A 27,480-nucleotide genomic window follows, 5' to 3' on the forward strand; every position below is an offset into this window, starting at 1 on the left:
GAGTCCCTGCTTAAGCCAACATAGTATGACGAACTCCAGTATAGGTTTGACAATGCCAACTTTGGCACATGAAGGAGGTAATACATGGCTAGTAATAAGAACTGCCTACTTCCCACATTTTGGTGTCATGAGACTTCAGAGTGATTTTGCAATCAATCTTGGGAGATAATTTTCTTGTTTCTTAGAACAAGTTGGAAGATAAACTTTGGACAATGTATTATACTATGCCCTTTGTAATTAAATAACCTACGATAATGTGTTAAAGTTCAGTGGAGATTTAAGTTCAGGAGCTGATAAAAGTTGAAGGTTTTATTTTAAAAAGAAAGTCAATTAGTGACTTCCTGAGTTTCTAAGCATTAGATTATCTGTCACATTTCCTATTTCCTTTTTTATTTTTATTTTTTTTTTTTATTTTTGGGTCATACCTGGCGTCGCTCAGGGTTACTCCTGGCTCTGCACTCAGAAATCGCTCCTGTCAGGCTTGGTGGACCATATGGGATGTTGGGATTCTAACCACCTTGTCAGTCCTGAGTCGGTTACTTGGAAGACAAATGCCATACCGCTGTGCTATCTCTCAGGCCCCTAGCTGTCACATTTCTATGCGTTCTTCCTTTCCAATCTTGCAAAAACAGCTCAGAATTAAATAACTAAAAACAAGTAACAATTCAGCAGGACTGAGCTGTGTGTGGCATTGTGATGGAAATTGTTTCAGGAAGACAAATCTGGCCAGAAAGAGTAGAGTCGAAAGTCCACTTGGAGGTACTGCATTTGTTATGTAGGATCCTGTCTGGGGGTGATCAGGAAGGGCTGAAATCAAAACTTGCAGCCAGGAAGGACCAATAATGACAGGACCCAGTAGGGTTGGGTGAGAGCAAAGAAGGAAACTGACAGAACAGCTTTTAGTCTTCCAGAGGCCCAAGTTTTTTATTAGCAGCCAGGACCCTTGGCCTTCCTTTTCTGACCAGGCACCTCAGGCCTCTTTTCCGACCAGGCCTCAACAAAGTCCAGCGCGCAAGCTCCAGCCCTTCCTTCGCACAAGCCTTTGCACCCAGGTCGACCCTGCAAATCCCCAGTTCTGCCCCTTCCTCCGGCCCCCTAGGCACCACCGGCCCTGCAGGCACCGCCCTCCGCTCCTCCTCCCCCCTCCCTCCTCCACGGGGCGCCGACTCTCGGGGCTGCCACGTCTCCCTGATGACGTCACCAGGGCCGTTCGGCCGCAGCCAATCCGCTAGGGGGAGTCCGAGCGAAGTCCGAGCCAGCGAGTCAGCGGGGAGGGGCGCGGGGCGGGGCGGAGAGAGGAGGGGTGTGTGTGCGAAACCAGAGGAAATGGGCCGGGCGTCCATCCCCTCGAGTGCGCATGCGACGCTCGCGCGGGGGCCGCCGGGAAACCGAGTCCCGGAAGCCACCTCGTGTAGTCTACGAGAGCCGCTCGCGGACTCGCTTTCCCGGCATGCCCCGCGGCGCACCCGCCCCCCTCTCCACCCGCCCTCCCCCCGGGCCGGGGCCCAGACCCTCCTCGGTGCGAGGCTTTTCCTATTTCCTGGTTCGCCGGCGGCCATCTTGGGTGGAAGCGATCGCTGCGGAGCGGCGGCGGCTGCGGAGTGTGTTGTTGGAAGGGGACGGAGCGAGGGGAGGAAGGAAGGAAGGGACTGCCCGCCTGATCGCTCGCGCTCGCTCTCTCCTCCCCCCTCCGGTTCCCCGTGGCGCGGAGAGTCGAGCGGCGGCTGCGGCAGCGAGGGCGGCGGCGGCGGCTGCAGTGACATGTCCAGCATGAATCCCGAATAGTGAGTGGCGGGCGGGGGAGAGGGCCGCGGCCTGGGCCGGAGCCGGGCCCCTTTGTCTGTTGGCCGGCGGCGGGCGGAGGGGAGCCGGGCGGCCCGAGGCGGGCGGAGGCCGCGGGTGCGGGGCGGGGTGCGGGTGCGGGGTGCTGCGGGTGCGGGCCCGGCCTGCCTGCCTGCTGCCCCCTCCCTCCCTCGAGGGCTGGGTGGTGGGTGGGGCCGCCCCTGGGAAGGACGCTGGTTTGGTTTTGGGGTTGGTTCTCTTTCGAGCCTGTGTTGGGGGGCCTCCTCCTCCCCCTGCGGCCTCCGGGACCCGCGTCCGCCGGCCTGGGAGCTGTCAGCCGCCGGCGCGCCCCGGTGGACGGAAGGAAACCCGCCCGACTCGGCAGCCCCCCCCTGTCTCTCTCTGTGTCTCTCTGTCTCCTCTCTCTGCCTCTGTGTCTCTGTCTCCTCTCTCTGCCTCTGTCTCTCTGTCTCTCCCTCCTCTCTGTCTCCGTGTCTGTCTCTCCTCTGTCTCTGCCTCTGTATCTCTCTGTCTCTGTGTCTATCTCTCCTCTCTCTGTCTCTGTCTCTGCCTCTCTGTCTTTCTGTCTGTCTCTGTCTCTCACCTCTCTGTCTCTGCCTCTGTCTCTCTGTCCTCTCTCTGTCTCTGCCTCTCTGCGTCTCCCTCCTCTCGCTGTCTCTGTTTCTGTCTGTCTCTGTCTCTCCTCTCCTCCCTCTCTGTCTCTGCCTTTGTCTGTGTCACTCTTCTCTCTGTCCCTGTTTCTGTCTGTCTCAGTCTCTGTGCCTCTGTCCCTTCTGTTTCTCTTTCTGTCTCTACCTCTATCTCTCTGTCTCTGACTCTGTCTCTCCCTCCTCTTTCTGTCACTGTCTCTCTGTGTCTCTGTCTCTCTCCTCTCTGTCTCTGCGTCTCTCTCTCTCTCCCCCTTCTCTTTCTCTTCTCCTCTCCTCTCCCTGAATGCTTTCCTGGGCTGCGTGGGATTCGGAGGAAGGAAGGGAAGCAGGATGGGGTGGAGAGATCTCGCAAGGCCAAAGTGGTCTTGTCTTCTTGCGGAGTTGTGGACGGGAAAGGTGGAACTCGGGTAGCGTGCTTTTATTTTATTTATTTATTTATTTATTTATTTATTTATTTATTTATTTATTTAGATTTTTTTTTAAGAGGACACCAAAGTCATCTGATGTGTCCTGCAGGTTAGTGGGAGGTGGAGCGAAAAGCCAGAGGTCGGAGAGTTGGGAGGTGGACGGACACCACAGTTCCAGTTTGTGACAGCTTCCAGGGTCGTGGGAGATTCGGGCCGACCCGCCGCCTCGATTCGATCCCTCCTTTTGGGCTTGGGTTACCGACTCCTGATGCCTGCAGCAGGGGAATGAGGTTTCCTGAGGTGTCGTGAAAAGTTAATGCCTTTCTTTCTGTCACTGGAGCAGACAGAGCAGCAGGCCCGGGTGCCCTTTCTGGGAGCCAACATCCAAGGCCCCGGGAAGAATTAATTCACGAGGTTCTCTTAATGACCCTTAGATAAAACATTCTCCTAAGGTTCACATTCACTGAATAATTCGAGGCTTCATTGGTAGTTGTCCTGTGTCAGGAGAACCCCAGGAAGAGAAGGGTATTTTTGTTTGTTTTTAAGCACAAAATGTTTTTGTCCTAGAAGTTGAGTTTATTTGCTACTTTGGTCAATAACTCTAAAACGCTTTCTTCAACCGTAAAATTTTTGGTCTGCCCATCAGTTTAGCTGACTGTCATGTGTGTGTCACATGGCTCTTGCAACACGGCTTTCTGACCTCAAGTTTTGTAATACTGTGCTTTGGTGCTGAAATATGTCCCATTTTGTACTCAACAAGGAGCCTTAGTGTTAGGTTAAAATTTTAGGTAAAGAAGTTGAGGTTAGAATTTGTCTGAAGAGACCATATTTACTTTGGACAATTTTTTTAAATTTCTTTTATTCTGGGTTCTAAAGGACAGAGTTGGTTTATACAAGGTTAGGCAGAGTAGAATCTGAGGTTCCTAATTAAGTATTTTTCCTGGTAAAGTACATAGATCTATCACCTTTTAAGAAGTTTATACCTTTAGTTCAGGGAGTTTCTTTTATTTGCTATTTATATTTAGCTTTGTAAATATATCCAAAAGATTAGTTGAACAGAAAGAAGAACGACAAATTATTTGACCTCAAGTTGTTTTTCCTGTAAAATAGGTATTAGCCATCATTCCTAAGAAAGTAGTTGTGGAGTTAAAGGTAAAATAATTGGAAAACTGCAAGGGCTCTCTAGGAAATGTAGATCATTATCATGTATGGCAAGCAAGTTGTGATAGGCTTAGGAATTAACCTGTCCTTTATTCTCAAATTCATAATGAAATATGGAAGAATGGAATATGGAAGAATTGTGTGTATTTCACATTCAGCAGATAAAGCAAGTTCCACATCATGCTGCTGCAGCATCATGACAGGGGTGGAAGGGATGACATACTCAGCTTACTTCTGGGTTTACTTCTGACTTTGCGTTCAGGGATCACTCCTGGTGGTATTGAGAGAACAGTATCTGGTGCTGGGGATTAAATAAACCTGGGTCTGCCCTGTCTATGCCAGCAAGGCAGGCACCTTTCCTACTTGCTATGCTGTCTCTCCAGCCCATATAGTATCATGATTTTGAAAATGGGGTGTATTTTTTTGACGGGCTTATTTTGATTTAGGAAAACTTTATAGAAAAGAGACATATAAAGGAAATTTTAGTGAAAGATTTAAGGAACAGAAAGAAAGGGAAGAATTTTTTCCAAGGGGAGGAAGAATAGGGGTTAATAAATTTCAAGAATAATTTACAGCAAATATATTACCAAGCCAACTTTTTGAAGACACCAGAAACAGAATTTTAGTAATCTGACTCAAGCTATTTTTCTGCATTTGTTAGGTTACATCTTATTTTACCTAAAACAAAGATCCTCTCTGGTTCCTTTGTATGTTTGTTCACGTTTATTTATCCCAATGTGGGGTGATTTTACAGTGCAAAGCTATTACATTAATAAAAATAAAATAAAACAGTCCAGAGAGATAATACAGTAGGTAGGGCACTTGCCTTGCACACCAGGTTCAATCCCCAGCATCCCATATACCCACCCCTCCCATGCACACACATACCCAGCACCACTAGGAGTGATTCCTAAGCTAGAAGTAAAATCACCCCACGCCCCTTATCTCCAACCCCAGGTAAGCAAGTCAGAATCAGGATCGGTCACTCAAAATAATCCAAACCAGGCTGTGGGTAAAACAAATATAGTCTGGCTGTCTTCTACCTCTTATCTCCATCAAGCTGCCTGCCAGAACTGCCATTTTTATTGAGTACAGAGACCACCCCTGGATGGGGCAGTAAGGACAGATAGCTCTGGCTATCCTTAGCCTCTCCCACCTAGGTTTACAAGTAAGACAATCTATGTTTCAGGGTGAATCCAAGTTGCAAACAAACATACAAGGGAACCCGGTATCTTTGTTTTAGGTAAAATAAGGTGTGATCTAACACTTAATGAAGTTTGTTGCCATCATAAAAATAAATAGGGAAATTTGGAAGAAAAAAAAAAGAGAAATAGTATTATATCACTCTAATACAAGTCTGTTTTCATTAAGTTAAAGTTAATTAATTAAAAATTCTAAACTTTAAAATTCTATTCTAAAACTGAAACTTATGGGTGAGTGCCTTTCATGATTCTAAAATGTCTTTAATAGCTAACACTTATAGATGTTTACTGTATTTGCATCCTATATGGGTCCCCCAAGCCTGTCAGGAATGACTCGGAGCCCAGAGCCAGGAGTAACTCCTGAGCACTGCTGGTGTGACCAATAAACAAATACCGTATTTTCCAGCATATAAGACGACCCCCTATTTTTGCAGTTAAAACATAGGTTTAGGCCTGGATTCGCTGTATCAGACAGAACGTTCCTATGCTGCAACTGTATGTACCACAGTGAGCCAATCACAACAAGCAAAGATTCAAAGGTTATACTGTAATAGACTTCCTCTCTGACTCTGGTCAATCTGAGCAGGCTTTTGACAGTGTAGATTCAGGTCCAGAACATTGTCTAATTTGCATGCATCAAAAGTCTGCTTGGATTGGCTGAGTTAGAGAGGCGGTCTGAGCAGCACTGATCGAGTTGGAAAATTCGTTTTGTGGCAATATTGAGACAATTTTCGTTTAGTGGCATATTGAAACATTTTTCGGGATATAAGACGACCCCCGATTTTCTGTTGACTTTTTTTGTTTCAAACGTCGTCTTATACGCCGGAAAATACGGTATATGTTAGGGACATTATACATTATATTATAATTATTATAATATTATACATTATAATATTATACATTATAATATACATATACTGTATACTGGCTAATGTTTATAAGAGCTCCCAAATATTTGTTTTTTTATCATCTGATTTATATCTTTTCTTTTAGAAACTAAAAATCTTAGGGTGCTGCTGAATTTGGTGATGGAAATGAGTGGGAACAAAAGAAGGAACAGAATTTTATGTTTACATAAGTAAATGTAAGCTTATTACCTTCGCTTACTGAATACTTTCATTTGTGATTCTCAAATTGTAAACTAAGTTTTGGCTGCTTTGGAAGAAATGACAATCTCAGGTCTTCTTTGGTAAAAATTAGTTTTTTCACAAAAGCAGAAAGCAGTTGTAAGTGAAATCTGAGATGTGGTAAAAGTAGATGGAAAGGATAAAAGTCTTTTTTCTGAAATATTTGATATTTTAAGCTAGGTAGTGAGCCAGGCAACGATTATTCATATGCTGATTAAGTACTTAACATTATCTTCATACCAGAAATATTTCATAATCCATTAGTTTTTACAGGTTTTAATGTGTCATAATTACTCGTTTTTAAGGAATATGTTAAAGCATAAGTAACTATACTAACTATACGAGTAACTTTAGTTTCTATTGAAGCTATTACATCTTATTTTACCTAAATTTAATGCAGAAAAATGATGTAGGGCTTTAAAAATATGGCACAAGAACGATAATTTGAGATCAGTGACTTGAGACTCAAGACTTGAATAGCCTTTTAAATATTGTTCTTTTGTATTGGTAAACTAAACATTTGACAACTTTGGATGAAAAAAACTTAAAGAGGAAGTTTCTGGTTATGCCCAGCCGTGGTAAAGGATCCCCTAGCATTTCTGGGGAACCATATGTGGGATGTAGTTGTGGTTTTTACTTAGGAGCTTTGCTATGCAAAACTTTCTGTGGGGCCACACCCCTTGATGCTCAGGATTAACACCTAGCTTTGTGCTCAGGGACTGTATCTGGGGCAAAGGGGCTCAAACTCAGGTCCGCTGTGGACAAGGCAAGTGCACTACTTGGTGTACTATCAATGCAACCCATGATTTACAAAACCTCCAGTGACACAGTGTTCCAGCTCTAAACCCTGAGCACCTTTGTCAGCTTCCCTCAATCTTACCTTTTTTGTTTGTTTATTTTTGGTGGCACTCAGGGGTTACTCCTGGCTCTGTGCTCAGAAATTGCTCCTGGAAGGCACGGGGTGGGGGTGGGGGACACATGGGTTGCCGGATTCGAACCACCGTCTGTCCTGGATCAGCTGCTGTGTGCAAGGCAAATAAATGCTCTACCGCTTTGCTATCTCTCCCTGCCCCTTCAATCTAATCATTTGATTTAAGGATTTGACTATAAAAATATGTGAATCATCTCTGTTATCTGGCAGGCTGTAATAATAACCATCATTTCATGTAATTTTTACTTTTATAAGAAAAGCAGAAATCAAAAGTAAGTTTTTTTTCTATTGATTGATTTTTTTTTTTTTTTTTTTTTTTTTGGTTTTTGGGTCACTTCCAGCAGCGTTCAGGGGTTACTCCTGGCTCTACACTCAGAAATTGCTCCTGACAGGCTTAGGGGACCATATGGGATGCCAGGATTCGAACCACTGTCCTTCATGTAAGGCAAATGCCTCACCTCAATGTTATCTCTCCGGCCCCTATTGATTGATTTCTAGTGCCTTGATGACTTTTTGGTGGTGTTGGTAGTGATGTGAGAATTCCAGAATCATTTAAAGGAGAAAAAACAATAAAAGGAGATAGTTTTCACTATCCAGAATGTGATTACTTTCTTTTCTTTTGGTTTTGCACCACATCCAGCAGTTCTCTAGACTTTTTTCTTCCTCTGTAATCTGGGATCACTCCTGTAGTACTCAGTGGAATCATAGGTGTTGCCAGCAGTTGTATTTGGCAGCAACATGCAAGGCAAATGCCCTACCTGATCTGTTGTGCTGGACCCACTTTCTTTTGTGGTGCTGGCAGTTGAACTCTTTATTTGGGGGGGGGGCTGGGCCACACCTGGCAGCGCTCAGGGGTTATTCCTGGTTCTGCGCTCAGAAATTGCTCCTGGCTTGGGGAACCATATAGGATGCCAGGGATCAAACCGAGGTCCATCCTGGGTTAGCCACATTTACAAGGCAAAAGTCTTACCGCTGCGCTGTCACTCTGGCCCCTATAAAATGAATCTTGCTAAGAGTTCTGTGAATATTTAGTTTTGCAATATCATTTAAAGATAAATGAAACTTTGCATTTAAAATTTTATTTTCATCTTAGTTAAAAGGATTGGAATGTTGATAGTCTTTTTACCTATTTAAGAAAGCTATTTAAAATATCTTTTTAATGTTGTAAAACTTGAGAGTTTATATATATATATATATATATATATTTTTTTTTTTTTTTGGGTCACACGCAGCAAGCGCTTAGGGGTTGCTTCTGGCTCTATGCTCAGAAATCACTCCTGGCAGGCTTGGGACCATATGGGATGCCGGAATTTGAACCACTGTCCTTCACTCTAAGGCAAAAGCCTTTCCGCTGCGCTGTCTCTCCGGCCCCTTCTTTGGATATTTTAATCAGGGTAAAAATTGCCTTTTCTGGTCCCGAAGAGATAGCACAGTGACGTTTGCCTTGCAAGCAGCCGATCCAGGACCAAAGGTGGTAGGTTCGAATCCCGGTGTCCCATATGGTCCCCCGTGCCTACTAGGAGTTATTTCTGAGCAGACAGCCAGGAGTAACCCCTGAGCAACGCCGGCTGTAGCCCAAAACCAAAAAACAAACAAACAAACAAAATTTGCCTTTTCTGATTTTGGGATACTACTTGTTAAGTACTGGGTGGGGGTGCGTGAGTGCTGCTCCTGACACTGTTTTACCATCCAGTGTCTGGAATAAAAATTGTGGCTCTGGATTTTACAAAGCATGTTCTCCAACTCCTTGAGTATATCTCTCAATCTCCAAACCCCAATTTTGGGAGCAAGTTTAGTAATTTACTTGTGTTAATGTTTTCTAAGTTTACATCCTGCTAGCAATCAGTCCTTGAACTGTTTTTCTTTCCTTGACTACTTTTTTTGTTGTTGCTTTTGGGTCACACCTGGTGGTGCTCTAAGGGGTTTCTATCCACTGTACTTTTGCTCTGGTCCTCCTTGGCCACTTTTGATCTTATCCATGATGGATGTACTATTTGTAGTTATGATAGTTTGCTTAATTTAATATTATTATTTTTATTATTTTTGATTTTTGGGCCACACCTGGTGACGCTCAGGGGTTACTCCTGGCTGTGTGCTCAGAAATCGCTCCTGGCTTGGGGGACCATAGGGGATGCCTGGGGATCGAACTATGGTCCGTCCTAAACTTGTGTGTGCGGGCAAGGCAGATGCCTTTTCACTTGCGCCAGTGCTCTGTCCCCTAATTTTATTTTTGATAGACATGGTCCCCCTCTTTTTAAACTAATGTCTACTTATTGTTTAATATTTAAATTTGTGTGTGTGTGTATGTGTGTACACACATGCAAGACAAACATTCTACCCCTGTACTTTGTGTGTGTGTGTGTGTGTGTGTATGTGTGTACACGCATGCAAGACAAACATTCTACCCCTGTACTTTCTGGCCCTAAATAATAGTTAACTGAGTTTCTGAGATTTCTTTTTAAAGGATTTGCTAAAATTTGTGTTTCAAGACAAACATTTGAAAATGAATGTAGATGCTACTATATTAGGTAGCTGTTTAGCTTTTAGATGTGTAGCTTATTAACTTTTTATTGTTCTTGTGAACTTGCTTTAGTCTAAAATTTTTTTTTTTAAATTTTGGAAAGAGAGTTCAACAAAATTCCTCAGAGGGAAAGGGGAGTGTTTCAGTGTTTTCCTGTAGATGGTGGGGCTTGGATTGTTGCTTTGATGTCTGGAAAATAATTTAGTTGGGTGGAAACCTAGGTCCAAGATGCTTTTATTTGGAACCTCCCAGTGAACCTTTCAAATTATGAAAGGACAATGGGGAATGATATTTGGGGGGGAAGATGTGTGGATCCTAAGGAGCCAGAGAACAAGTGTTCGTTGAGTATAAAAGCTGGAAATACAACTTTTTCTTGGTATTTTATGACTGACTTGCTCTATTAATAGAACACTGCTTTATTAGTTCCAGGGGGTGGTCAGTACTACATAATTTCTAGTAATAATATCTACTTTTTTTCTCACTTTTTTTTTGCGGGGGGGGGGTCACTCCTGGCAGTGCTCAGGGGTATAATTCCTGGCTCTGTGCTCAGAAATTGTTCCTGGCAGTCACGGGGGACCATGTGGGATGCAGGATTCGAACCACCTTTTGTTCTGAATCAGCTGTGTGTGAGGCAAAGGCCCTACTGCTATGCCATCTCTCTTTTTCCCTTTCTTTTTGACCACATCCCCACTGGCACCCATGCCCGTGTTACTTCTACTCTGCATTTTAGGACTTATTCCTGGTGTTGCTCAGGGGATCCATATGGGATGCTGGGAATTGCATCTCGGCTGGCAAGACAAGTGCTCTCCCCACTGTACAATCTTTGTGACTCCAATAATATCAACTTTATTTTTGTTCTTTTGTTTTTTTTTTGTTGGTCATACATGGTTGGGTTCAGGGCTTATTACTTCTGGGGAACATATGTGGTGCTGGGGAACAAACCCAGGTCATCTGTATGCAAGTCAAGAAAATGCCTTGGCCTCTGTACTATTTCTTCTGCCCCACTAATATCTTTGAATGATGTTTTGGATGAGTTGTGTGTTCCTGCCGCATGAATATAGTCTCACAAGGGGCATTTTATGTAGTTTGTCAAACTGGTGAGATTCACAGATTGAGTTAACAAATTTTTTCAAGAATAATGAAATATTTAATTTTAATATATTTCCTTTGTATTATTTTAAGTACAGTTGTTTTTGTTCATTATTCTTTATCTGGATATATATGTATGTATGTATGTATGTAGTTTTTTTTGGTTTTTGGGTCATACCTGGCAGCGCTCAGCGGTTAGTCCTGTCTCTACACTCAGAAACCGCTCCTGGCAGGCTTGGGGGACTTTATGGGATGCTGGGATTTGAACCACTGACCTACTGCATGAAAGGCAAATGCCTTACCTCCATGCTATCTCTCCAGCCCTATTATCTATTTTTTTAATCCACTGAATATGTAGATTATATATATATATATATATATATATATATATATATATATATATACACACACACACACACACACACACACACACCATTTTTTTCTGTGTTATGTTTTCTGGGAGTTAAGATTTTTTTTTAATTTTTCAATTATGGGTGTTGGAGCGATATAGCAGTAGGGCTTTTGCCTTGCACACGGCCGACCCTGGACAGACCCGGGTTCGATTCCTGGCATTTCATATGGTCCTCCGAGCCTTCCAGGAGCAAATATCTGAGCACAGATCCAGGAGTAACCCCTGAGCACTGTCAGGTGTGGCCCCAAAATAAAAAATTTTAATCGTGAAATAAAATTTTAGGTACTTACCAGTCAATTTAAAACAATTACTCAAATCAATAAAAACAGTATTAACACAAATTAAATGATATTGTGACTTAAACTAGTGCAAAGGATTTGGAGATTAGGGCTCCTGATTTTTATTATTAATAAAAAGTTTAGTTGCGAGGCTGGAGAGATAGCATGGAGGGTACGGCATTTGCCTTGCATGCAAAAGGATGGTGGTTCGAATCCCAGCATCTCATATGGTTCCCCAAGCCTGTCAGGAGTGATTTCTGAGCATAGAGCCAGGAGTAACCAACCCCTGAGCATTACCGGGTGTGACCCAAAAACCAAAAAAATAAAAAGTTTCGTTGCGTTTGATTTTGCTGGTGAGGAAGAGTGCTGAGGAATTTCCTCAGAGCCTTTGTCCTGATCTTGGGATGTTGGGCTAATTAATTTACAATCACACTGTCAGTCATCAATCAGACATTTTATTTATTTACATGACTTTTCTTAATTTAGTGAAGAAGTATTCTGTTTTTATAATTGAGGGGAATAGGCAAAGAAGAGTAAACTAATGTGCATAGGGATGGAATTAGACTTGTGATTTGGTCATGATAAGTTTACTATTTGTTAACTTCTAGAAATTTAATTTTAAGTCAGTTAATGAGGCTTCTAATATTTTTGTGGTCACCATTAAAATTTGTGTTTTTTTTTTTTTTTTTTTTTGGTTTTTGGTCCACACCCGGCGATGCTCAGGGGTTACTCCTGGCTGTCTGCTCAGAAATAGCTCCTGGCAGGCACGGGGGGCCATATGGGACACCTGGATTCGAACCAACCACCTTTGGTCCTGGATCGGGTGCTTGCAAGGCAAATGCCGCTGTGCTATCTCTCCGGGCCCAAATTTGTGTTTTTTTTTAAGTGTCTAGGTTTACAGTGCAAAGATTATCTTGGACCTTTGACTTTAAGCTTGAATTATCTCTGACCTTGAGATTAAATTACTAGATTTTGGGGCCAACTAAGTATCACAGAGATTAGCTGGATCCTGTCTGGTTTGATCACTGATATCACAAGCTTACAGGGCGTCACCCCAGGGCTTTGGCCCCCTTGTAAGAAACAGTAAAAGAAATTGGCTGTTCAGATTTTCTGTTCTTTTCTTTTTCTTTTTTTTTTGGCCACACCCATTTGATGCTCAGGAGGTTACTCCTGCTAAGCGCCTCAGAAATTGCCCCTGGCTTGGGGGGACCATATGGGACGCCAGGGGATCCCAACAGCAGTCCTTCCTTGGCTAGCGCTTGCAAGGCAGACACCTTACCTCTAGCGCCACCTCACCGGCCCCTGAAAATTTTATTTTCTATTCTTAAATATTTGTTCAGGAGTCATGGAAAAGAAACAACAAATAAAATGTTGTGTCTGCCAGGAGTAAGCCCTGAGCACAAAAAAACCCCAAAATAAAGGGAAACCTATAGTCTTAGTGATTATGTGAATTTTATTTTATTATGTTTTTTTTCTTCTTCTTCTTCTTCCGGTTTTTGGGTCACACCCGGCAGCTCTCAAGGGTAACTCCTGGCTCTTCGCTCAGAAATCGTTCCTGGCAGGGGACTATATGGGATGCTGGGATTTGAACCAATGACCTTCTGTATGCAAGGGCAAATGCCTTACCCTCCATGCATCTCTCTGCCCCTTGTCAGTACTTCTTAATTGCACTATGGGCAAGCTTTTTGCTTAAGCTATACGTTTTACTGACTTAAAATTTACCTTTCTCCTAAAAAGTGTCACACTTAGTAGGGAGTCACCAGACCCACTTACTATGGCAGGGGGTGGGGACATATCAGCATCAAGAATTGAACTCAGCTGGAGAGATGGCAAGGAGGTAGGTAGGGCTTTTGCCTTGCATGCAGAAGGACGGTGGGTCGAGTCCTGGCATCCCATATGGTCCCTTGAGCCTGCTGGGGCGATTTCTGAGCATTAGAGCCAGGATTAACCCCCTGAGGCGCTGGCCAAGTGTGACCCAAAGAAACAAACAAAAACAAAAACAAAACAAAACAAAAAGAATTGAACTCAGGACCTTGTACATTCTGAGGCATGTGCACTCGAAACCACATGTCTGGCCATTCATGGTTTCTGTTTGAATTTAGTCACAAAAGTGATGCCTTCCTCTTTAAAAAAGAAACAATATAGAAGTATACTAAATACCTTGGGAGTTACTCTAAGATATAGTGTGCCTGTAACAGTTAACTATAGGCTGACATAATGAATACTTATTTTTGGGGTTCCTGGACATAAACAGTTCTTTACAGTCTTCTACAGTTTTACTGGTTGTCTTTTTCTCTTGAAAATTGCTTCTAATGGGTATATATATAGTTCCTGTTATATGTCTCGTAAACTTTTTACATAAAATATTCACCAACGTGTATTATGTCTGTCTCATCAACTAAGTTTTGTTTCATAAAGAATGTTTATGCTCATTTAACTAGTGCCCCCAAAGTTGGCCTTTTTAGCTATAATGAAATATGCGCCAATGCTGTGTATAACCTTGACTATCTATTTGGAAATCATTTGGTTATAAGTATATTGGACAGATTTTCAAGGGTTTGAATTTGTGAGACTCTTCTGATTGAAAATTTTCCTCTTCTGGTGTCAAGAGAGAAACTCAGTGGACTGGAGCACGTGCTTTGCATGAAACTGACCCTGGTTTGAATCCCCATATCATATAGTTTCCTGAGCACTACCAGGGGCAGTTCCTGGGTACAGAGCCAGTAGTCACCGCTGAGTACCACTGAGCCATTGGTTAGGGGTTAGGGATATGGCTGATTGATCAAAGCACATTAAACACCTACCCCAGAAAAAAAGAAGTAAAACCATAATAATTGAAATAGTATTTTAAAAAATTGCCTTTGAATCCCTTGGACCCATAAAATATTTTGTAGTACAATTGGAAGTCATTCCATCTTCCCCCTTCACCTCCCAGCTTTATGGGAGCTCTGAAATAGACTGCTCTTTCTGGTAAGGAATGATAAAGATGCCTAAAGAAAAACCTGTGATCTAAATCTGTGCTTAATTATGACAGAATTCAGTACTACTGACTAGGAGATATTTAATAAATATTGCTTGCTTGCTTTGGTGTCTGGCACCAATTTCAGGAGATAAGTAAGTTCAAGCTATCAGTATGTACAAATGTGAATAACTATATAACTAGTATCAGTATCTGTTAGGAAACAAATCTTTTGTTTGTTTTGGGGCCACTTTCAGTGGCGCATAGGACTTACTCCTGGGTCTGATTCAGGGATCACTTCTGGCCGGGATGGGATATCATATGGGATGCTAGTGTTGAATATATGCAAGACAAACATCCTATCTGCTATATTTCTAGATCCCAAATGTAAATTCTCAACTTGTACTCAATCTTCAAACTCAAGTTTCAATCTTCAGTGGCTTAAAAATTTTTCATTATATAGTTGTTCATAAATACATATTATATAGTATTTACATAGTTGCTTATAATACATTATTTTTGCCATTCTATGTTTCGGCATCGATTCCACCACCAGTGTAAAATTTTCTCCACCATTATTGCCAGATTCCCACCTTCCCCCAAAGGGGCACTAAATAATATTTATATTGCTTGTTTATAGATAGTTGGTAGTGAAATTATTTTAACTACAGTAGAAGAAAATTTGTAAAGTACTTGTCAAAAAGGAAGAGAGAGAGAAGTAAAATTTGCCTGCCCCAGAAGCATACATGGGGGTGAGACGGGAGGGAAATTGGGGATATTGGTGATGAGAAATATGCACTGGTGAAGGATGATGTATATTCAATCAGTCATGAAACTCAGTCATGAACTGAGTATCTAAACTGTTGTATCTAAACTGCTTAAAGTAATTATTAATAAATTTTGTGAAATTATATCTTGCAATGAGGTCATTAAGTCATTGTGTAAAGGTGGTTTTTTTTGGAGGGGGGCTTGGGCCACACTCGAAGTGCTCAGAGGTTGCTCCTGGCTCTGCACTCAGAAGTCACTCCTGGCAGGCTCTGGGGACCATATGGGATGCTGGTGATTGAACCTGAGTCCATCTCGGTCAGTCATGTGCAAGGCAAATGCCCAGCCAAGGTTTACAGGTTTATTAAGCTATTTGTTGCTAGTTGATTTTTCTCTTTGTTTTGTTACTTAACATTAGGTGGCTTCAATGCCACTTTGACATCTAATTTGATTGTTTTCCGACTGAGGTGACAGTATTGAAAAATTCAGAGGTTCAGGTATTCCAAACTCAGGCTGTTAGGATAGCCATCTGTGGCTGAAATCTGTGGGGCATGTTTACAACTGCCCCACCTTCCAGAAGTCAAAAGGGCAGGGGGAGGGTGGTGCTGGAATTCACTCTGATAAGTTCTGATGATGATCTCAGTCTAAATACTGGCATGCCCAGAGTTTTGGTCAATTAGGTGTTCTTGCAGTAAAGCAGTGAAGTTGGGCCATTGGCAAAGTGGTGATTATGGGTTGTGGGTGCAGCTGCCAGAGCTCTGGCAGGGTGGAGACTTGGCCTGCTCCTCCACCCGAGAGAGTCCAGTTTTCAGCTGAGAGGCTTGGACCCATGATTTTCCACAGTGTGGTTTACATCTCTTTTCCAATTAAAATGATTTGGATCGTGCTGGCCCGTGAGCACAGTGGCAGCTGTGGGGCATGGTTACTGCTCTCAATGGCTTCCAACTTTATTTGATTTAATTAAGAAGTAAGTTCAGTCATTTATTAAAGGAAAGATTTTAGTCATTTCTTTTCCCGCCACTTTTTTCCTTTAGGATTTTGAACTGGAAAGGATGGCCCTTCCAGCAATGTTTGATTAATTGGTACCTTATCTTGGGTTCTGTATTCTGGGACCATGTTTTTTGTGAACTAAACTCAGGGCCTTGAACATGCAAGAAGTAGAACATATTTATGGTGGTGCTTCAGAAGCTCGTACAGTGCTGAGGATCAGATCCCAGTGCCTTGTATGCAACCTGCTGGTGCTGTAACCTTTGAGCTATCTCCTTGATGATTTTTGCTTTCTCTTGTCTTTTTTTTTTGGATTTTGGGTCACACCTGTTGGTCACTTCTGGGTCTGAGCTCAGAAATCGCTTCTGGCTGGCTCAGGGTACCATGTGGGATGCCGGGAATCGAACTGGAGTCCATCTAGAATTGGTTGCATGACAATCTAACAGTTGAACAATCACAAAGATACTTTAAAAAGTTATACTTTTTATTTACATGTAATCTAATCTATGTTAAAATCAGAGCTATCAGGTTTGATCACCCCAATTTTGTTTGTTTTTGGGCTACACCCGGTGACGCTCAGGGGTTACTCCTGGCTGTGCTCTCAGAAATTGCTCCTGGTATGGGGGACCATTATGGGATACCCGGTGGTTGTACCGCAGTTCGTCCTAGGCTAGCACAGGCAAGGCAGACACTTAACCCCTTGTGCCACAGCTCTGGCCCCAACGTAGAAATTTTTAAAATGAAAAATATGAACAAAATTGAAAATCAAGGGGCCGGGCGGTGGCGCTAAAGGTAAGGTGCCTGCCTTGCCTGCGCTAGCCTTGAACGACCGCGGTTCGATCCCCCGGTGTCCCATATGGTCTCCCAAGCCAGGAGCGACTTCTGAGCGCATAGCCAGGAGTAACCCCTGAGTGTTACCGGGTGTGGCCCAAAAACAAACAAAAAAAAAAAATTGAAAATCATGTATATACATATATACATATATGTGTATGGATATATACATGATATATATTCTATATAAATATATATATTCTGGGCCACACCCAGTAGTGCTCAGAGGTTACTCCTGTCTCAGCACTGAGAAATAATTCCTGACAGGCCCTTGGAACTATATAGGATGCTGGGGATTGAACCTGGATCAGCTGCATGTAAGACAACCCTACCCACTGTGCTCTGGCCCCAAAATTATGTAAAGATTTATAATTTTGGATTTTTGTCATTTTGAATTTACTCAAAAGAATATTGTCAAACAGATTAAAATGTGGAAGGATCTGTGAAGAATTCTATTGGATACTGGATTTCATGAAGAAATACTTGATACTTAGGAATGGACTTTTTTAATTTTAATTTAATTTAATTTAATTTTGTTTTTTGTTTTTGGGTGATACTCCGTGCTCCTGACTTGGGGACCACATGGGATGCTGGGGGATCGAACTGCGGTCCATCCCGTCCATCCCAGGCTAGCGTGGGCAAGGCAAATACCTTACCACTTGCACCACCACTTCAGCCCTGGAATGGATCGCTTTTAAATAGACCTACCAATAGTAAATGCATATAAAGAGCCTACCTTACAATATTTTCTGTTTGTTTATTTGTTTTGGGACCATACCTGTTGGTGCTGAGGGGCTACTGCTTCTGACTCTGAGCTCAGATATTGGTGGCTTGGAGAGTCATGTGGAATTCTGGAGAAAGAGCTTGGTTGGCCTCTTGCAAGGCAAACACTCTACATGCTGTGATAATTGCTCTGGTCCCTGCCTACTCTACAATATATATGTTTTGGGTCACACCCGGTGGCACTTGGGTTACTCCTGGCTCTGTGCTCAGAAATCCTTCGTGGCAGGCATGGGGACCATATGAGATGCCAGGATTTGAATCGCTATCTGTCCTTAATCAGGCCACATGCAAGGCAAATGCTCTATTGCTGTGCTATCTCCCAGGCCCCTCTCTACAATGTTTTCTGAAGAGTGCTTTAAATACAAGCTTCAATGTTTTAATAGTTTTTTATTTGTATAAATAACCTCTTTTTTTTTTTTTTTGCAGCATCTCTAGTTTAAACCATATTATATGCTTCAGAAACGAAATGATTACATTTTATTTTTGAGTGGTACTGAAGATTCAACCCAGTGTTTCACAAGGAATATTAGTATTCTACCACCGAACAGCTTTCCCTCCCAGTACAAATGGTCCTTTTTTTTTTTTTTAAAGTTTCTTCTTTGGATGATTACTATGAAATGATTTGAAGAATCTTGGGAGATACTACAGTGGGTAGGATACTTGTCTCACACATGGCTAGCTAGGTTCAATTCCCAAGCACCTCATATCCTCCCCTGAGCAGCGCCAAGAGTAAACCCTGAGCACTGTTGTATGTGGCCTAAAATAATAATTATTATTGTGTAATATTAGTATTTGAGGGAAAGATTTATCTCATTGACACAAACAATGGAAACAAGTCAAGTTCTAATAATGCAGAGTAGGATTTATCTAGCTCTTTTGGCCTTTCTGAGATACTTACTGTGTTCTTTCTTTCCTTTATAGTGAAAGTTCACTGATCTCTGGAATCATGGGTGGAATTACCTAATTTACTTTAAATAATTCAGTCATTAATGACTCCTCAAAAGGGCTTTGTTGTTGGTTGCAGCTTTGGTTTCTGTTAAGTCATATATGGGTTTTTCAGAAACTGAAATACTTCTTTGGTGAATAAATATTCTTGGTTATGATTTTGTTGTCTTTAGTGTAGTATACATTTCATTAATGTGGTTTCTTTTTTTTTTACAGTGATTATTTATTCAAGTTACTTCTGATTGGTGATTCTGGTGTTGGAAAGTCTTGCCTCCTCCTTAGGTTTGCAGTAAGTTGAAATTTATATACATTAATGCTGTATATTTTCTAGGTAAACAAATTAGACATTTTTTTAAAAAAACTTGATTGGTTTTTGGGTCACACCCAGTGGTGTTCAGGGGTTACTCCTGGCTCTGTGCTCTTGGCATGCTGGGGGACCATATGGGATGTTGAGAATCGAACTGGGTTCCTCCTGGGTCAGCCGCATGCAAGGCTATTGCCCTACCGCTGTACTATCTCTCTTGCCTACAAATTAGACATTTTTATTCAGAATTTCTCCCACAGAATTTGTATGTTTAAAGCATCCATGTATGCACCCCTAGTGATATCTTGGACTCTTAAGTAGAATAGATTTTACTGCTTTTATATGCATATATCATCAGGTGGTCTTGGTAGAGGTGAAATTGGTAGAATTACGTGAAATTACTTAAGTAATTCCTATGTATGTAATGAAATGTAAGAAAAAATAGTTGACCCAATTTGAAGGTGGCTTGATGGAAATGACTTTTCAAACAAAAATTTAATAGAATGCTTTTTTTTTTTTTTTTAAATATTTTTTTTTTTTTTTTTTTTTTTTTTTTGGTTTTTTGGGCACACCCGGTGACGCTCAGGGGTTACTCCTGGCTATGCGCTCAGAAGTCGCTCCTGGCTTGGGGGACCATATGGGACGCCGGGGGATCGAACCGCGGTCCGTCTCCTAGGCTAGCGCAGGTAAGGCAGGCACCTTACCTCGAGCGCCACCGCCCGGCCCCATAATAGAATGCTTTTAAAAAATACATTATATATTATTTTCAACGTGAAGATGGTTGGTCAAAGTATGGACCAAAGACCCTTGACTTTTCAAGGGGCTGGAGAGATAGATAGTACAGCAGGTAGAACTCTTGACTTGACTTATGCTGACCTGGGATCTATTCCTGGCATCCCATATGGTCCCCAGCACTGCTAGGAATAATTTCTAAGTGCAGTCAGAAGTAAGCCCGTAGCATCACTGGGTGTGCCTCATAAACAAAACAAAATCCAAAAAAATTCTACAAGGGTTTTAGAACATTGAGCTTGTTATCACACTAAGACAAAAGATTGTTGTTGCTGCTTCCTCTCCCTCGCATCCTCCTTCCTTTTCTTTAAATTCTGTTTTTCAACACCCCTATTGGAATGCTGAAGATCAATTCTTGCCCTGTGCAAGGCGAAAAAAAGCCCTATCTGCTATCCTATCTTTCTGCTTCCTTGCTGTTTTTTATGATGTTGACATTTGCTCTGATGGAAAAGCCACGGTGGTAAAGGTGCTAGCCTATTTTAATATATATCAGGTTAATGCTGTACCCCAAACTACACTTTTTTTGTTTGTTTGTTGTTTTTGGGTCACATCTGGCAGCCCTCAGGGGTTTCTCCTGGCTCTGCACTCAGAAATCGCTCCTGGCAGGCTTGGGGGACCATATGGGATGTTGGGATTTGAACCACTGTTGGTCCTGGATTGGTTGCATACAAGGCAAATGCTCTACTGCTGTGCTATCTCTCCAGCTGCACTTGTTTGTCCTTTTTTTGGAGGGGGGGGGGCACATCCTGCAGCACTCAGGGGTTACTCCTGACTCCGTGCTCAGAAATCACTCCTGGCAGGCTCGGGGGACTATATGGCATGCCAGGAATCAAACCTGGGGAACCTGGGTCTATCCCGGGTTGGCCATGTGCTAGAGCTAAACAAACACCCTACCACTGTGATAACTCCAGCCCCATCAAACTACACTTGTTAATGGTATTTACATCCTTACACTAACAATATATTTGCTAAGACAATAAAAATGACCTTCTTTTTTTCAAAAGAAGACTCAGTGTTATTTTTGTTAATTTCATTAATTATGTCTCCCTACTTCTTATGTCTTGATACATACACTCAAGGATAGTAGGTCTGGCAAATTAAATGAAGGCCCAATAGATCAGTGATAAGGTGCTAGATATGTAGGCATGCTGTGTTCTCACTTCATCACCACTTGTGGAGGCCATTTGGAGTCATGAATCATACTATGCCTTGAGCACTCAGGCATGTTCTTCAGTCTCTTGAGATCTTTTCCAGCCAGATCTCTGAAGTATTTTTTTTTTTTCAATATTGCCCAGTGATAGAACGGCTGCTGCCTCCTACGCTTAATTTCTTGCACTGTGGCAACATGCTGTGTTATGCACACTGGTTTAGTTGTGCGAGATCCTGAGGGCACAACTGGTGGTTGATCTACTAAACATAACAGAAAGCAAAGAGAAAAATTTTTACTAAAAATCAAATGCTGTGCGATAAAAAGGATAATTGCGATACTAACGTTAATACGTTCTGATAAACCACTGCCATTGGACCACAGAAAGGATAATTGTAGGGCCGAGAGATAGCATGGAGGCAAAGCATTTGCCTTGCATGCAGAAGATCAGTGGTTCAAATCCCAGTATCCCATATGGTCCCCCGAGCCTGCCAAGAGCGATTTCTGAGCATAGAGCCAGGAGTAACCCCTGAGCATTGCCGGTGTGAACCAAAAACCAAAAACCAAAAACCAAAACCAAAAAAAAAAAAAAAAAAAAGGATAATTGCATGAAGCACATTTACTTCATACCAGAATGTGTTGTCTTAAATGAAAAACACTTGGGCCGGGTGGTGGCGCTAAAGGTAAGGTGCCTGCCTTGCCTGCGCTAGCCTTGGACAGACCACGGTTCGATCCCCCGGTGTCCCATATGGTCCCCCAAGCCAGGAGCAACTTCTGAGCGCATAGCCAGGAGTAACCCCTGAGCGTTACCGGGTGTGGCCCAAAAACAAAAAAAAAAAAAAGAAAAACACTTGTTTTATCTAGTTTTGGATTGTGAACTTTTAACTAGCTGTTTTTTTTTCATTATTGTATTGTTTTTTTATCTGAAAGCTAAGTAAAAATTGAAAATCTTTGTAGAAATATTATGTAGAATTAGATATTTAGCAGACATTTTCTCTTATGAACTGACATTTTTAGGGAAAATAAGTTAGTCTTTGTAATAATTTTCAGATTTATAAGGGGAAATAATGTTTTCTAAAACTTTACATTGTCACTATGAGCATAACAGTGTCTCATCTTAATATGATATTTCAGGTAATGTGAGTAAAGATAATGCCAGATAATTTCATTATATATAATTAAAATGAAACCATCAGTAAAATAAAAACATGGAGACTAACTTAGGTGAAATATTTTATAAGAAAATACATTTACTATATCAAAATTAATGTTAAATATATTAGAATTTTTAGAAAACAAATTGGCATTAGCAAAAAGTATTTAAAAAGTGGGTTTTCAGCGACTGTAACAATAGCACAGTGGATAGGGCATTTGCATTACATATGCCCAATCCGGGGTCAAACCTCAGCATCCCATATATTCTCGGGGTCTGCCAAGAATAATTTCTGAGTGCAGAGCAGCAGTAACCCCTTAGTACGTGCCCCCCACCCCTGATAAAAAGGTGTTTTCGTAGCCAGTGTGGAAGCGAGGTTTGATTCCAGATTACAGTAACAAATGTCAAAACTGTTGGCTTCTGGAGCATATAAAGTACATATATAAACCATGATAATAATATAGTAATATAATATAAACTATAATACAGAGTGTATTATACCGTCATATTCAAAAGACTATAAAATGCTTTATTTTTTAATAGGGACCATCCTGTGCAGTACAGAAAACCTAGTCTTACTCTTATCAGAATTTACCTTTGTGTACCCTGGGAGCAGTATTCTTGTGGTGTTGGGAATTGTACTAAGTCCTTCACATGCTGGGCATATGCTCTTTCATTTAATCTGTTTGCCCAGCCCTGAGTAAAATATACATGAAAATGACATGATCATTGCTTTGTGATGAATGTAATTGGATTGGAGAGACAAGGGAATATGAGTTAGCAATTTTAAAAATGTATATATTTTTTGGTGTTGCCAGTAACTTATACATGTAAGATTTCTCTTCTACAGATTAACATCACCAACCTCTAAATTATTATTTTGTTTTGTTTTATTTTTGGGTCACACCCTGCAGTGCTCAGGGGTTACTTCTTCTACACTCAGAAATCGCTCCTGGCAGGCTCGGGGCACCATATGGGATGCCGGGATTCCAACCACTGACCTTCTGCATGCAAGGCAAATGCCCTATCTCCATGCTATCTCTCTGGCCCTCTAAATTATTTTTAATCATTGAAGATAAAAAGCTTTTTTTTGGGCCGGAGAGATAGAATGAAGGTAGGATGTTTGCCTTGCATGCAGAAGGATGGTGGTTCGAGTCCCGGCATCCCATATGGTGCCCCGAGCCTGCCAGGAGCAATTTCTGAGTGTAGAACCAGGATTAATCCCTGAGCGCTGCTGGGTGTGAACCTAAAAACCAAAAAAAAAAATAAAAGTTTTTTTCGAAGTGATGTACCAAAGTAGGATAGAATGGCTATTCTCAGTATGTTGTGCCTTATAGTTTTTGCCAACTTCATAGATAAAAATAATAAGCATTATTCTTTTGAATTAATTATAATCCAACTTTTCCTCCTCTAGGATGATACATATACAGAAAGCTACATCAGCACAATTGGTGTGGATTTTAAAATAAGAACTATAGAGTTAGATGGGAAAACAATCAAACTTCAAATAGTAAGTAAAATTTTGGAACTATAAAAATTATTTGGAAGTGATTTAGGTAAACAGTATTCTTTCTTAAATACCCCAAAATTTTGTATCTTAACCATGTATCTATGAATGGTAGAATTGTTTAGATTGAAAAGGATTTATCTGAGTACCTTCCTTATGGAGTTATCTATTCATCTGAAGTACATTTTTTCTCCATTTTCATGTTTTAAGTCAAACATGAATCTAATTTTTTTCTTATGCTTTTATCAGTGGGCTAAGTTTACTTTGTCCCTTAATGAAAGTATGTTGGATAATTTTGTTAGAATTTTACTGTGAATATTGTGGAACTGAGAAATTTTAAGAGAAAGGTTTCATAGATAGTATGAACAAATCTGTAGAAACAAAATTCTGGAAAGTAACAAGATTTTTAATATGCTTGTTTTATATAGCTCATAAAATACTGAGAACACTTGCTTAGAGTTAACTACAGTTAACTAGTAGAATTAAGTTACCAGTTAGTGGTCCCTTAAGTTTCCACCCTTCATTACACCCCCCCATTTTACCTAACTTTATATCCCAATCCTTAATTAAAAAATAGGCAGTTGTAGGGGCCAGAGTGGTAGCACAAGTGGAAGGACATTTGCTTTGCACGCACTAGCCTGGGATGGACCTCGGTTTGATCCCCGCCGTCCCATATAGTCTCCCAAGCTAGGAGAGATTTCTGAGCATATAGCCAGGAGTAACCCCTAAGCGTCACCGGGTGTGGCCCAAAAACCAAAAACCAAAAACCAAAAACCAAAAACCAAAAAAAAAAAAACAGTTGTAGTACAATGTACAATTTAACCATTGTGGACCTATCTATGATCAGTAAAATAATTCCAAGTATATGGATTTTTTTTCCTGTTTTTTTTTTTTTTTTTTTTTTTATTAGAACCTTTATTTATTGATTGATTGGTTGTTGGGTCACAGCCAGTGGTGCTCAGGGGTCACTCCTCACTCTGCACTCAGAAATCACCTCTGGCAGGCTGGGGGACCATATTGGTGCCGGGAATTGAACTGGGTTCCGGGTCCCTTCTGGGTCAGCTGCATGCAAGGCAAATGCCCTACCGCTATACTATCTCTTTGGCCCCTTTTTTGAGTATCTTTTTAAATAGACTGTTGGTTTAAGGTGACATAGGAAACCAGTGACTTTTTTCCCTTAATAATCATGAAACTGATAATATTTAAATAGAAATTTGGTTTGTTTTGGAGCCACATTCAGTGGTGCTCAGTCATGTTCCTGGCTTTGTGTGCCCAGGAGTAACCATGGCAATGCACAGTACTGAGAATCCACTGCTAGTAAGGCAAGTGCCTTCATTGCTGATACTATCTCAGCTGCTCCAAACTTGTATTGTCTTGATTTTGATACTTACTAACAAATGGTTGGTGTAATTACTTTTTCCTGAGACTCAATTTCTTAGCTCTAAAATAGTGATGATACTAATAAGTGTGAGAACAAAATTTATATGAAAGCCCTTTGAAAACTTTGGACTCAGTTTCATTCTTTTATTTTATTTTATTTTTTTTTGTTTTTGGGCTCTACTTCGTGGTACTTTGGTTATTCCTGGCAGGCTTGGGGGACCATATCAGATGCCAGGGATCAAACCCAGGCCTATCTTGGGTCACTGTTTGCAAGGCAAATGCCCTACCACTGTGCGATTACTTTAGCCCCCATTTATGGAAATTCTTAAATTACCAGGCATTCATAAAAACCTAGAGGAACAGAAAAGTGAAATGTAGCCGCATCCATAGGAGATAGATCCCTTTATCAGTGGAAGAAAGGAACGTTGTAAAATCAATTACAGTGGGATTATGAAGAATAATTACATACAGTTTTCAAGTGTCAAGGAAACATCAAAAATTTTACTCTTTAAAACTGGAGCTATGCTATGCTTCTATGTTAATGTGCACAGAGGACTGTTGATTTATTTATCTGTATAAGACGCTAATGGGAAAAAAGGAAATATTTTATTGAGCAGCATTTGTAATTCAGCATGGCTGTAGGCCTTTTATAGATAGCAGAACTTCATTTAAGCTTTTGATGCTTGCACAATGTTGAAAAGACTGTAATGAATGTGAAAGGTATAACATAATTGCTCATTCTAGAGCAGGGGTCTCAAACTCAATTTACCTGGGGTCCGCAGGAGGCAAAGTCAGAGTGATTCTTGAGTGCAAAGTCAGTAGTAAGCCTTGAACATTGGGGGGTGTGACCCAAACAACTAAAACAAAACAAAACAAAACAAAATTCCTCTAGGGCAGGGCCACAAAATGTGAGACCCCTGTTCTAGAGGATGTTAATTTTACATTATTGCCATGAACTAATCACTTTTTTCTATTCTGGACCTTTATGCATTTTGACAGTTCAGTAGGATGAACATTGAAGGCTACTGTTTTTGTTTCAAATTCTGATAATCTAACTATGTCAACTAAACTGTTTTCCCTCTGTCCCTTTTCCTTATTCTTTAATGGAATTGTTTGGATTTCTTGATTGTTTTATAATAGTGGGATACAGCTGGCCAAGAAAGATTTCGAACAATAACCTCCAGTTATTACAGAGGAGCCCATGGCATCATAGTTGTGTATGATGTGACAGATCAGGTAAGTTCCAGGGGGAAATTGTTTTAATAGGGACAAATTAGAAAGTTACTGTTAAGTTAAATATTCTTGGGCCAAGCAGTAGTACAGTGGATAGGCTGCTTGCCTTGCACATGGCCAACCTGGATTCAGTTCCCTAGTTTACCATTTGGTCCCCAACTCCTGCCAGGAGTGATTCCTGAGCTCAGCGCCAGGAGTAAACCCTGGGCACACCCCGAAGCAAAATATACTATTATTTTGTATTTTGATCATTTTATTTATAAAGCAGAAAATTTTTGTCCCTCTCTAAAAATGAATCACTAAACATTTAAAAGCATTAATCTTTTGAATCCAGTATATATTTTTCTTCCATTCTTCATTTGAGTGGATTGATCAGCCTTTAGTAAATAGAACATTTGGTAATCGGTTTTACATTTGCTTTCAAGAGATGGTTATATTTATCAGCAACTAAACTGATCATTTGGCAAGAGTTAATAAGAAACTGTTGGGATAATATATTGCTTGGTGTTAATAAGAGAAATTTGCCTGTTAATTAAACCTGCTGGAATTTCCAAAAGCAGGATGCGGGTGAAGGTTGTTCTGTGCCTGGAGGATGTGGTTTAGAGGGCACATTTGATGACTATATGAAGCTAGCAAAAATCTGAAGGCAGGGAGACGCAAAGAATGAAGAATGTGATCCAAGGACCATAAACTGTTCTTTTGATCAAAAATAAAAGATAAACATTGAAAATTAGATATTTTCTGGTAGCAAACGTTACTTTTACATCAATGTAAAGTCAGCTATTTAGTATTTAACTAGACTCAGACTTTAGATTACCATTATAAGTATTGGAGGGTGGAGTGATAGTACAGTGGCCTGTGCTGTATTTGGATGTGGCCGACCCAGGTTCTATCCCTGACATCTCATATATGATCTGAGCCCCACCAGCAATAATTCCTGAGTGCAGAGTTTGGAGTAATGCCTGAGCATCACATGTGTGGTCCCCAAACAAAAACAGACAACCTCTACTACCCTGAATTACGTTTATATTCTGACATCTTTCACCAAGATGTCAAGGCTTAAATAACAACAACTGTGAATGTAGTCTAACCCCAGGTTATTACCTGCCACCCCAT

The 27,480-nt window shown here is 41.2% G+C and overlaps 1 protein-coding gene across 1 annotated transcript in view; it reads left to right on the forward strand.

Moving 5' to 3' along the window:
* Positions 1 to 1,667: 1,667 nt before the first annotated feature.
* The window catches only part of RAB1A (RAB1A, member RAS oncogene family), a 28,651-nt gene continuing 2,838 nt past the window's right edge, over positions 1,668 to 27,480 (forward strand). The window contains exons 1-4 of the mRNA XM_049784753.1: positions 1,668 to 1,784; positions 19,068 to 19,140; positions 23,659 to 23,754; positions 26,272 to 26,367. Of these exons, the coding sequence (XP_049640710.1) occupies positions 1,762 to 1,784; positions 19,068 to 19,140; positions 23,659 to 23,754; positions 26,272 to 26,367 (288 nt within the window). The 5' untranslated portion in view covers positions 1,668 to 1,761. The remainder of the gene's footprint in view (positions 1,785 to 19,067; positions 19,141 to 23,658; positions 23,755 to 26,271; positions 26,368 to 27,480) is intronic.

This window comes from Suncus etruscus, chromosome 12 (genome assembly GCF_024139225.1).
Source record: "Suncus etruscus isolate mSunEtr1 chromosome 12, mSunEtr1.pri.cur, whole genome shotgun sequence".
Classification (NCBI taxonomy): domain Eukaryota; kingdom Metazoa; phylum Chordata; class Mammalia; order Eulipotyphla; family Soricidae; genus Suncus; species Suncus etruscus.